The sequence below is a fragment of the Scleropages formosus genome, chromosome 3, assembly GCF_900964775.1.
Source record: "Scleropages formosus chromosome 3, fSclFor1.1, whole genome shotgun sequence".
In the NCBI taxonomy this organism is placed as follows: Eukaryota; Metazoa; Chordata; class Actinopteri; order Osteoglossiformes; family Osteoglossidae; genus Scleropages; species Scleropages formosus.
Window position 1 is genome coordinate 4,151,900 of NC_041808.1, and position 13,484 is coordinate 4,165,383.

The 13,484-nt window shown below is 44.3% G+C and overlaps 1 protein-coding gene across 10 annotated transcripts in view; it reads right to left on the minus strand.

Annotated features, from left to right (window-relative positions):
* LOC108934885 (inactive ubiquitin carboxyl-terminal hydrolase 54-like) overlaps positions 1-13,484 on the minus strand; it is a 58,970-nt gene that overhangs the window by 29,717 nt on the left and 15,769 nt on the right. For 8 of the 10 annotated variants that reach the window (XM_018753061.2, XM_018753060.2, XM_018753059.2 and 5 more), the window contains exon 2: positions 8,164-9,100. The exons of the other annotated variants lie outside the window; for them this stretch is intronic. In XM_018753061.2, coding sequence (XP_018608577.2) covers positions 8,164-8,310 — 147 coding nt within the window. In that variant the 5' untranslated portion in view covers positions 8,311-9,100. The remainder of the gene's footprint in view (positions 1-8,163; positions 9,101-13,484) is intronic. 10 annotated transcript variants of the gene reach the window in all.

A 13,484-nucleotide genomic window follows, 5' to 3' on the forward strand; every position in this document is an offset into this window, starting at 1 on the left:
CCCTTTCGTTCCTCAAGCCGTTTCCCCCCGTTGCCCTGAACACACTGATTGTTTTGCCAGATCAATCAGGAGACTGCATTGCCCCCCTCACCCCGGGCCAACAACAACATTTCCTGACTAAGCTCAATGCTGAAAGGCTGCAATCTTGGAATCTGGATCTCGCCCAGTGCTAAGTGCTACTTAATCGTTTTTATTTAACCCCACATCTGCAGGGCTCTGAGAAGATGCACTTCCTCCTGCTCTCGGTGCCTCTGTTAGACGTCCAACGTTGTCCATCTGCCCAAGCCTCTCTTTAAACCTCTGGCAGGGTCACTAAGCAGCTAAGCCCTTCAGCCTTGGGAAGTGGAAGTCGGCTTCAAGTGATTGGAAGCAAAACTGAAAGAAGCAAAAGCAAAGCCTGAGAGGCTGGAGGGGTCAGTACTCTGAAAAGTGAGCTTCCTGTTGGATGTTGTATGAGGGAAGGAATTCTGAGCGAGTTTAGCATAAAGACAGACCAGAATATGCCCTCCAGTACATTCCCTCGCATAATGAACACTCGTATTATGAAAATTCACACTTGCAAGCAAATTCATTTACATTTATTCATTTAGCACTTTTCTCCGAAACTAAAGAGTCCTCAGAGTAAACAAAAATGTATTTTACCAACAAAGACATATAGAGACAGCCACGAAATGCTCAAAGTCCAGTTAGTTTGTTGAATACCACCATTTTTACTGGTGGCTGCATACAGAATTAAAACGAAATACATAGGTAATTGTGACGGGTGGTGTGATGTAAGTTTAGAGCCATCAGGAGAGAAATGGGTCCATGTTTTGAAACCCTTCCTAAATGTTGAGAGGGATTCAGAAGTTCTGAGAGACAGTTGGAGCTCATTCCTCTACATCAGAGCCAAAACTGACAACCTTCAGGCTTATTATTTTGGACCCCTTGAGTGTGGGACCACCAAGCACCCAGAGATGGAGGAGCACACCATGCAGGTACTGAGGTGCAGATCTTTTAGGCATCTTGCACAACATAACCAGACTGCTGAACTTGCTTGAACGAGCTGTCAACTCCCATTTATGAGCAATATCTAAAGAGAAGATAAACTTCGGTTAAAAATACCTGCCTTGGTGACGTTGAGCGCCCTACAACCTAAGCAGCCCCCAATACATGACGTGGCTTCTCCCAAGCCAAACCATGTGCCACTTGCAAGCATATCTCAGAAGTTTCCTGACTTTTTATCATAGTCATCACAGTAATGAGCTCTACAACAAACAAGTTTAATTCGTTTTCCCCGTTTAAATTAATGGTAACTAAGAGTCGGGATTATGAGAATTACCGTTACAGGCTGATTTTTCGGGAACAAATTACAATCAGCACACTTTGTCTTCTTCTCCCAAGCAAGACGCTGCTACTATTCGCTCGATCACCACCAGACACAGGTCACACACAAGCAAGGCGCTGTAGCTCTGGATGCGTCGACCAGCTGGCCGAATCAGCAGTAATGGCGAACGGACCGAAATCCGGCATCCTGTGACCCCAACTGCCCTCATTAGCGAAACAACTGTAATAAAGGCCAAATCAAGGACTACGGGCGAGAAGCTGGAGCCTCCAGCGAGGTGACGGTTTAGGAGGGAGGAGGTGGCAACTGAGAGATTGTGTGCCGCTGCTGGCGTCTGCAGATTTACATTTACATTTATTCATTTAGCAGACACTTTTATCCAAACCAACGTACATCTCATAGAAAATACGATGTGTTCATTACATTAGAAGAAAGAGAGACATAGTTGCAGGTGTGCGATTCTTAAGTAGTCAGTTTGCTTCTTTCCACCATATGAACCAATGTTCATCACAGGAGTAGCTGCATAAAACTTTATCCAAATATCAATGATTTATGATCTCCTTCCTAGTGATTTTTTAATAATACCTATAAACATTTGTATTGCGTTACAGGAGTAGTTTGTAAAGGTTTATCCGAGCATGATCTCAAAGTTATAGAGCATGAACATTTACACCTTACATGAACTTAAGAGATGATGGGCGAAATGAGTCTGGAAGAGGTGAGTTTTAAGACCCTTTTTAAATGTGGACAGAGATTCAGCAGTTCTGAGTGAGAAGGGAAGGTCGTTCCACCACAACGGAACCAGAACTGAGAACCTCCGTGCTTTACCTTTCGTGCGTGGCACCACCCATTGCATTTGTAGGCCATAACCAGGGTCTTAAATTTGATCCGGGCAGCTATAGAACGCCAACTCAGAGAAACGAGTAGAAGAGATACGTGGGAACACTTCGGATTTCTCCCTTTTCCTTCTCTGATTTAATCTCTCTCCTTTTTCCTTTTAAGTTTGCAACGAATTGCCCCCCTGCTGGACAACTAACAAGGTAAAATCTGCAGGCCAGCGGTAGAATGAGGCTCGGCCTTTGGCAAGGGAGCCTTCGGATGTCAGGAGAACCTTGCAACGAAGCCTAGACGCTTCTCGCACTTGTGCATGTGGGTGTTAGGGGGCAGGGATACGTGAAGAGCAAGACACCTCAAAGTACCTTAGAGACATTCATACATGCAATTGTACACATGCGTTCACATGCAGTCATGCCAATGACTTCAGCCGATGATGGCTAATTTAATATGACAGGCAGATCCCAAGGCAATCCAGAGAAAACCCAAATTTATGGCCGCTGCAGAAAGGTTTTAGAATCTCACAGCCAACTCCAACACAGCAGGATAGCAGCTGGGAGTTGCAGGCATATGATCCAACCTGCTGCCCACAGAAACCAGTTCCCTCTGCATCCCACATCACCCATTCGCCATGAATCCTGAGACGACATAGTTCTTGCCTTGACACTTGACAGACCGTTTGACTCTGTCGCTTTCGTCCAAACAGGAGAGCTAGAGTTTTTTTTAATCGCAGCCCTTTCTAGAAAGCCAGGATGGGAACAACCCGTACTCTGAGCACTGGCCACAATGGTCCCTCTGTTAGCGGATTTTGGGCTTAAAGCTGCGCATGTGACGAGTGTGGGCGCCGGCTGTGCCCTGGAGAGTGGTGTGTGGCAGAAGAGGGGGGTATTTGAACACTTCCTTGTTGAGGCAAATGGGGCCTACTTTGGCACCCCAGCAAACCCCTCGACTTCCAGCAGGATTAGCTTGTTTACCACCGGACTGAGAACCGCTTACCGATGCCAATGCGCGCAAACCCCCAAGCAGTGCGACTCCTAACAGCAGAACGCAAAGAGAACAAGCAGGAAACAAAAGAATATTATTTATCAGAATATCACAAGGAAATACGTCTATGTTGAATTTGCGAAAGTCGCAGTAAATTTCAGGGGTCTTAACACGACCCGGTAAAAGCTCGGTCATTTCAACAGACCGGGGGAGCACGTGCCGCAAACCCGGCCCATAGATACTGTCTCGAAAGACCAAAATTTACTAGGCAAAGGAAGTACTAGCCACGCTAAGTACACTGAAACTGAATTCCTAGATTGTGGGGAACGCTATAACTTCCGTTTTACATTTATTCATTAAGCTGATGCTTTTTCAAAGTAACTTGCAGTGTTAAGCTACTTACAATGACTTACCCATTTATACAGCTGGGTCATTTTTACTGAAGTAGTTTCACGGTGAGTACCTTGCTCAACGGCACTACAGGTGCCATTCAAAGCTGCGATCTTCAGATCCAAATTTAGCAACTCTTACGACTGTGCTACCAGCTGCCCTTACCCGCAAAATCGTGATTGTTACAGCTGCACCAGCAAAGTCTGTTCGGTTTTGCCATTACAAATAGCGGGAAGCACGATAGTCAAAGACTCTAAATTGTTACCTAAAGGTTGCTGCTTCAATCCTCGCTCCCTGTAGCTTCAATAGTACTCATGAGCAAGGCACTGATGCTGAATGGATCCAGTAATATGCTGTAGCGCACGTCGCTCTGAGTTCAGATGGGGCAAAGAAGGAACGCAGAGATGCCATTGATTATGAACGTTTACTGGAATACCGGCACACAGCTAGGGGTATCGGTGCGCACCGACGCAAATAACGCTCTCGATCCGAGGATTCATTTTCCTCAAGGACCTACACCTCAAGCCAGCCTTTCCGGCCCTTTTAAGCCTTCCTTACACTCAACAGTTGAGCAGCTATTTCACATTTTTCCCCACAGTTCCCATTATTACAACTATTCACAATGAATGTCTTTTCCTGGTCGAACGTGATGCTCTTCAGAAAAGCTGGTCATTACAATACCGTAAACCAATTTCGATAAGAGTGTCAGCTACGCAGTTCAATAAATAGTAATTGAAATGTGAATAAAAAGCCTGCAATGGCTCCGACTTTCTCACTTTTTGTCTGCGATGGCGTTTCAGTGTTTCCTGATTCAACTCCTCGGTGACCGCAGAAGAGCACCGAGGAGCAACATGTCCTGATGGCTCCTTAGTAGTTAATTAAATCAGGAAGATCCCAACCACCACTGAAGGCTCCAGCTTCTTTCATGCCAGATGTTCAGGACATCCTTCCTCTACCCCACCTTCACTTCTTCTTCTACGGCGTCCAAGTCAATAGTCGTGCAAAAAGGTAACCTACGAATACTCACAGTATTACTTTCCTTCATGAATTTAAAACATAAGTCATATTTCTGAAAATGGCCTATATTTTATATGAGATCGGGGAAGACATCACGGCGCTTTTATCTATCATGAGTGTGTGTGAGCGTATTTGTGTTTATCGCATTGTTTTTAAAAACACCCCACTGTCCCCTGCCTACTTTCTACTGTTGATCCATGGTTTCAAAAACACAAAAAAAACATCCATAACGTTTAATGGAAATTCCACATTTTCTCTGCAAGCCACCTCCACATGTGAGCATTTTACAGCAGGCATTAATTCTGCCTCTCTCGCGCCTTCCTGCTATTCCGGAGCAATTACTTCGCAATGCGGAAATGCTGTTTTCTCCAACCCCCGGCTCTTCACGTGCGTCGACACACTCCAGTCCAATCTCAGAACCGCACGCTCCTGACACACCAGCGACACCAGTTAGCCCTCAGAAGTATAGCGGAGTAACCACAGTAGAAAGCAAATATATGTTCTCACACACAGATTTATATATGTGATTACACACATTCACATCACTGGTGTTTTCTCCACCAATTATGGGTTGGACGGTGCTCCTCAGAAATGCAAAGCAAGGAAACAAACATGAAGTATGTAATAATGATTGCAGGCGATATATGATAAAATTTTCTACTAATGTAATGCACATTGTATTCTCTATGAGATGTATGTCACTTTGGAGAAAAGCATGTGCCACATAAATAAATGTAAAATGGGGAGAACTCACTTATCACAAGCTGAATTTAGGCAAATCAATGCCGCTTCCATACCTAATGTGACTACAGGGAGGACAGCACCACTCATTCTCCTTTGGCACTAAATAAAAATGCCCATCCCTCGTATAGCAGATAGCAGGGTTAATACTGTTAATCTAACGGGATGATTTAAGTCCCAATGTGAAGGGAACAAATTACCAGTATTCATCATGGAAAAAAATATAATCAGTTTCCAGATGAAAATATGTTAACAAAAATTAAAAATTAACAAAAATAAATGGTTTTCTTTGAGACAATGGTAACAACATTATTTATATCTGTGTTGGCCAAATTATTAAAACTGGTACCATGAATTGTGCAGCAGAGTGACTAATTTTTTTACCATAAATTTCACTTAATGACCCCAAGAGAAACGCTTTGTTTACGATAGTGTAATATTATTCATGTTACAAAGGCTGTTTGAATAATTTAAATAAATGCATTAATAGTCACTTGTTATAAAACTCTAAGTAGTTTGTACTGAAGCTATTTTAATTGTGAATTAGGTTTACCACAGGCAGTGCTGTGATTGGCTAAGACTGTCCATGTGACAGGAAGTAGGAAGTAGAAAGTTTATACTGTACATAGTTGGTTTTGTTATGGAAGAAGCACATGGTCCATGTGCTTTGCACAATGAAATACATAGTACACAGCGAATAAAATATCTGCTGGTGACATAAATTACCGTGTTACCGAGACAAAAATGTCACTGTACTAAACAATAAGCCCAGTGTATGAGAAAACTGTAAATATTTCCATAAGCGATTGAAGCAGTTTTTCAGTGTACGGGACTCTGTTTTACACTGGGAGGGAGAACACATTTATTGTGCTCCGTTTTAGTTTCACAGATCAGCAGATAAAGGGACATATTTAATTAGCATCTGTACACATTAGTTTGCAAAATTTTACTTTGATGTAAAGTGAGCTCTCAGCCGAAGCATTTGGTTTAATGTGATTGGAACTGTGAAATCCAATTCAATCAAAATCCCGAGCAAGAGGGAGTAATTAAAAGCTCCGGTAGACGTCAGTCCGGCCGTGCAGGACATCGGGAGCCAAAACTGCAGATCCCAGCAGTCAAGTTAAAGGAGTCGATTATGAATCCAGCCAGCCAGCTACTCTACAGGTACATTTCTGTTTTCATTTGTCTTTTGTGAGATGGTCAGAAACCATCTCACACTTACCTTCATAGACAAACAGGCCCATGTGCACGTACATAATTTACATGGCAATGGCAATTTATTGCCCTTTAAACACTGAGATGGAGTTAGTGGACACGTGTCCTTTACCATAGATTATAATAATAAAAACAAAATTAACTGATGAACAAATGTATGTTTACATGTATGTTATTATTATTATTATTTAGTAGTAGTACTAGTTGCAGCAATAATATAAAGTTCTATAAACATACAAAGGTAGAACAGACTCCTGGCCCTCTGCTCATTGGCTATGTGTCCAATTTATTAGAAACACACTGTGCATAAATATATAAATCCATTTTCTGTTCTTACACAGCATCCACTAAATTTGCACCCAAAACCCAACCAGACCTATGTAAGATCACCTTGCGGTCCAGAGGAGTAGATGCAGGTTAATACATATAAGATGCTCAGTATAAGTCTCATCCTGAGGAGCATCTTCATCACCGAGAAAAAGTGCACGTATGCCTGAGCTTCCAGTGCAAATTGGATGAGATTATACCAATGAAACAATTATAAACCAAGATCAACTCCTCTTATTAATGAATTTTTCTTTCCTTTTCAACCAGATATTTAAAACAACCGTGATTACATAAGCCCCCGATGAATAGCCCAGGGAATGAAAAATGAGTTTTTAACACCGGAAAATTATCACTAAATCACAATTTGATCGCAGTGGTTGGTGAAGTGCAAAGAATTAATGGGGAAAAGCAAAAATGAAGCGTAATAAATGGGGAGGAGGGAGGGTGGCAGCTACAGCTCATCTGATAATTAGGCTGCACGACTGTGGGCTCGGCTTGTTTGAGGAGCAGAGCTGTTCATTAAAACTGTCTTTGATAAAATGTAATCTGCTCCACGGCACATCAGCTGCCCAACAATGAGGAATGTAGTCACAAAATACAAGGATAATGGTCTGAAAAAAAGGTTATATGCAGTATTATACTGCATGATAATACACAGCATAATGGAAACAAATACTTGAGTCCAAGACAGGCTCTGCAACCTAGACAGTATAGAACTCATCACAAACCAATTACGTATCAACATAACACTTTTTACTATGTTTGGACATCAACTTTCTTGCCTCCCTGTCAAAACATGGCATCATCCGAAATCCATATTCATTATCAAACTGAAGCCGTCCTCATCATGATCATAATCTGCACAGTCATAATAAACCGTGAAGTCATCAACCCTTACTCATCAAGAACCAAAAGCTAAAGGTACCAAGCAGCGAAGACCACAAACGATCATCAACCACCCATCGTCCAATATGTAGGAATAAGGTATGGAAGACTAAAAGGTGTGCTGTTGTCAGGATTTCACAAAACACAGTTATGGAAGTAGAGTGACAACATAACGAGCAAAAATGCCGTTGTATTCAATTTACAAGCCCGTTATACGAAAAGGATATATATTTTATAGAGATTTTTTTCCATTGTATGGCACCCCGTGAGGTGGGCTAATGAGATGATGGAGTGCCTCGATGAGATAGGTGTACCTTGATCAGCGGTACTATAGCCGGAGTGGGCGGTCCTTTGATTTTGTAAAAAACGGAGCTAACCGCTGCGTGGAGCGTGTTAATGAGTGGATATGTGTGTGGGTATGTGGTCAGGTACAGTGTGTGTCCCACCTGCAGGGCACTGTTGAGGAAGCAGCTGTTCTGACCCGGCTCGTTGCTGAGCCCTTTGCTGGGCGCGATGGACGTCATGGTGCGGGGCGTGTACATCGACTGCAGCCCGCTGCTGCCTGACGCAAAGTAATTCCTCTTCCACGACATGATCCCGGTCCTAATCCTAGTCCCGTCCTGGTCCGAGGTCGCACCGGAGGTTCTTGTCGTGGCTTGCTGTTCACCACAAAGCAGTCGACCCGCAGGAAAAACACAAGTGGTTCATCCCGGCAAAAGCGGGTGCAATGCGGAGTCTTAAAAAGGGCGGGAAAGTCGTCCGACAGCCGGACCGAAGTCCAAGGGGCGCCTCTCGCAGTTGCACGATTCCTCCGTGGATTCCATCTGTTGAGCTGCCACTGAAGGGCGGGCGGGCGGGCGCGACGAATTACTCTGCTTTCCCAGTCGCCCCCACAAAGAGGCTGCGGAAACGAAGCACACGGTGGCGCGAGAGGGAAGCTATTTCGGGAGCGTGGATGACGGAGGGCAAACGGGGAACAAGCTTGCAGGAAACAGGTGGAGGAACGCACAAAGGCGTGTGGAAAGGGATCCGCTGCTTTCTGGCTTTCTCACCCCCCTCCCTCCCTCACTCCTTCACTCCCTCCCTCCCCCCTCAAGATGTGGGCGAGGGGGGGGCTCGACTCCTGGCCTCTTCAACAATGCCCCTCACCCTCCATTACTTTTGGCACTCCCTGGTATAACCCAACAGCGGCCTGGAATTAACAGTAAGTATGACGGTGTGTGTTTTGCCTGTGTGTGGTGTCTATATGAGTAAAGGCTCCGTCTCCTGTGAAAATGTCTCCCCGAAGGGTGGTGGATGACCGTCCCTCCTTTTCACGGTGGGACTGTCTCCCGGCCCCCCCGCCCCCAAGACAGGGGTCTTTGTTTGCCTTCTTCTGTGGCTCTGAAAGAGAAAAGAGGAAAGAGTGGAAACACAGCAAGTTAATGAAGAGTCACTGATCTCCCTGGATGTCTCACTCTCCTGCTTCAGCAGTGGACACAAAGGAGGGGGACATTCCAGCAGGGGACCCTAGTAACGGCCAAACCAGACTGAACCTGTACCGGACCTATAGTAACCATTCAGACGCTTTTTCTCCCTCTGGGGGTTCAGGTCACAATGTGATGGGGGCAGGTGGACTGTTGGACACTTCAACAACGCTATGACCTTCAACCACCCGCCTCTCGGTACACCTACCTGTCCCTCGATCACTTTGGCCCCGCTAATTTACCCTTCCTATACAGTGATTCGTGTCACTCGCAATTGTGCTTTTATACTGTGTTTTTCGTTGAACCCATTTACTCAGCGGTACATGAGAAGGGCCCTTTTTCTGTTTGTAACCACACTTTAGGTTACTATAGCGGATACTCCGTGTTCCCCTCTTCATATCTGTGTGTGCCCCTCCCCGCTGTATATACATTTCATCCACACCGGACTGGATACTGGAATGACCCGACAAGTCCGGTTTATTCCAATATTATTACTTAAATACATTTCCAGAACTTAAAAATAAAACTGTACAAAACATTAACCGGCCAAATAAAACCCTATTTTTTTAATTGCCGTCATTTTCAAGCACAGAAATCTCAATACGCAACCTAGAAATATTTTTCGATAATTTTATGTACACAAATAATTTTATGTTGCATTAAAATGACTGGTGAGTCACACGACCAGATATGCATTCCCTCCAACTAGTCTGATTATGTGAGGATGAAATGTCTCTCGCTCGGTGCCTCTCCATCCCTTGTCTGAGACGGCAAACCAGTTTTTTTAAACATGCCAAACCACAACCGATGACTTAATCACTATGGCACTGTAACAGTGAGGTTCCGGTATTCCTGTAAATTCATCTGATTCATTGAGCCGTTTAAGTCACTCTGCCAACTTGTTGAAACGCCATTTCGTCCAGTGAACTTGCATAACTTCAGCTTCTCCTGCTCTGCTGATGCGGCGAAAGGCTCAAGGGGGATTTTATAGCATCACTATTGCCCAGCAAAGCAATAGTCACTCCGCTGCATGCAGATAAATGCAATCAGCCACTGCCGTTCCCAATCTCATTGTACCTCAACAAATCATTCTGGGCTCTTACAAGAACAACTTGATTAAAAAAAACATGACGCGGGGAAACCTTGGGTGTTGCAGAAACCCTTGGACCTTGAAATCACATTTGCCATGAAATTATCATAAGAGCGCAAACTCTCCGACCTCCAAACAGCTGTAGGAGGCCAAGCCTCTGATGGGCTGAAACACCACTCTGGAGCCCATGAGGACGTGGTCACATCATGTGTGTCATGCAATAAGTCAAGGCCAATGCGTAACCAAATTGTGAGCAGTGTGCGATTCCCTGGATTCGGCAACTCCCAGACTGGTGCTCAGTAGCCACAGACTGGTGGGAATGTGAAGAGTGAACAAAAATATTGTGCAGCCAGCACTTTGACTGTTGTTGCTGGTTACCTAAAATAAGAAAATTATCAATTCTTAATTATTGAAATTATATTTGTTGTACCCATATCCCGAGATACCACCACTCGAGTTATGGGAATTTGACTGTACAACCAGTTTCGTTCATTACCCCTGCCTGGCCTTTAGAAGCACATCTTTGCATTTACAGATAGAGAACATACAGTCATGCACCACTTAACAACATTTTGTTTAATGACTGACGACATATACGATGGTGGTCCCATAAGACAATGGTGCTGAAAAATTCTTATCAACTACCGATGCTGTAGCCGTCGTAAGGTCGGAGCGCAACGCGTTACTCACGTGTTCATGGTGGTGCTGCTGTAAACAAACTTACTGCGCTGCCAGTTGTATAAAAGTATAGCACATACGATTATGTACGGTACATAATACTTGATAATGAAAATAAACACCTGTCTTACTGGTTTATCCATGTACTATACTATACTTTTTATCGTTATTTTACAGTGTACTCGTTCTACTTATAAAACACTTTACTCTAAAACAGTATGCTGTCTTATGCCGGCAGCAATGTAATAAATCTCGTGTTTACCACGTCTCTTGACTGCATCGAGGCTATACCATCTAGATTTGTATTTGTACACTCTGTGATCGAGGCTATACCATCTAGGTTTGTATAAGTACACTATGATCGAGGCTATACCATCTAGGTTTGTATAACTATGGTCTGTTCGCACAATGATGAAATCACCTAATGACCCATTTCTCAGAACGTTTCCCCATCGTTAAGTGACACCATGTCTGTATTTATATTTATTAATTTAGCAGATGCTTATCTTTCATGGTCCCCATTTGAACTGTCCAAACCATGTCAAATTGTTCAATGAGTGTGAATTAATTTGCATTGTTTTTATTGAGGGGGGTGCGGTGGCGCAGTGGGTTGGACCGCGGTCCTGCTCTCCGGTGGGTCTGGGGTTCAAGTCCCGCTTGGGGTGCCTTGCGGCGGACTGGCGTCCCGTCCTGGGTGTGTCCCCTTCCCCCTCCGGCCTTACGCCCTGTGTTGCCGGGTAGGCTCCGGTTCCCCGTGACCCCATATGGGACAAGCGGTTCTGAAAATGTGTGTGTGTGTGTGTGTGTGTGTGTGTGTGTGTGTGTTTTTATTGATTTGTTTTGATTGTACTGTTTTGTTTTTTCTCTGTAATGTTGAATTAATATGTCAACACTGAGTAACTTGTGTATTTATGTTTGGTATTTGAGTGTTGGTTAAGTGTAAGATACATAATCGATACAAAAAAGCTGAACAAGGGCAGGTAGACAGACGTACAGTATTACAGAGTAATTAATGAAGGGATAGAGCATGATTTTGCACCACAATAACTTAATTACCAAAGCCATTGTTTCCATTTTATTGGCATTTGGTGATATTTTGCTGGAAATATTTGCCAGTTTAGGACTCAGGAACACAATTTTTTACCATTGAAAGTAATGATAATTACATCTTCTCTTTGTGAGAATTCAGTTAAAGAGTTTTTCAGGTACCTATTACAGGTGGTCCCCGACTTATGATGGGGTTACGTTCTGCAAAACCCATAATAAGTAAGTCAAAAAATCTTAAGTCGAAAATACATTTAATACACCTAACCTACCGAATGTGGTAGCCTGGTATACGTGTGATGGCCGTTACGGGTTTGCCACCTTCATGCTGGGCAATTATCTTGAGTTTCTCCTCAACAGTAATTGCCTTCCTCTTCTTCTGCCCACCAGTAGCAAGAGACACACATGGGTGTTTCTTTGACATTATGGATGCACAAAACACAACGTAGATAGCGACCGCGTGGCAGACTGGGAGATGCAGATCTCTGCCGCTGCCCAGCATCGCAAGAGAGTATCACACCGCATATTGCTCGCCCGGGAAAAACTCAAGATCTGAAGTACAGTTTCCACTGAATGTCTATCGCCAGCTCACCATCATAAAGTTGAAAAATCATAAGTCGAACCACCGTAAGTCCAGGAGCATCTGTACCTCTGTAAGGTAGGGGAAGACTGCAGTATACTAATGATGACGACATATTTATGAATGATACTTTTCAACCAACTCGCTCAAGGGTACAATAGCAATCCTCTTCTTTTGTATCCAGATCTGCAGTTGTCTGGCCATTACACAATAAGGCATTATTCTACGGGGAACATTTCGATTTATCAAGTGACAGCTGATTGTTCTGGCGTGGAAATACTGGAAAGCAGCGCAAGATAAGCTGAAGACAAAACAACTGGCAATCAATTACCCTCCACCGTCGGGGAAACCCTACCGGATCATATCGCGGAGCACAAAAACGAGGGTGAATCACCATGAAAACCATCCTTTCGGCAACAATACACATTAACCTGTCAGTCAGACAAGCATAGCGTAAAGAGGTGGCTCTGAGGCGGTCTGTTGTGCAAACAGGATACGTTATCGCGCCAGACCGAGGCGGGCAACGCGCACGTGTAAACGGGAGCCGTGCCGACGTTGGCGCAGCCCCCCTCTGAAAGCGAGGACAGCACTAATATATACAAACGCTGGGCTAAGGTCCCTGGCCACCGAGTGTCAGGACATCGTGGGCGGCCAAGCATAAACGTTCCTTCCAGCGACGCTGGAGGAAAACCTTCCCACGGCAGAAATGCGACCTTTTCCCGACTTCCCGCCATTCTTCGGTTATCCCTCCATGCGGACAGGGGGTGCCGCTCTCAGTGCAGGAGACAGTAAACCTGAGCCTCATTGTGGACGAGGTCAGGGCTCACGCGGCAGTTTTTCTCGTTTTCAGGACCGGATTTGTGTGAATGCTATGATTTAAGAGGTATACAATATACTCACGTGGAATTT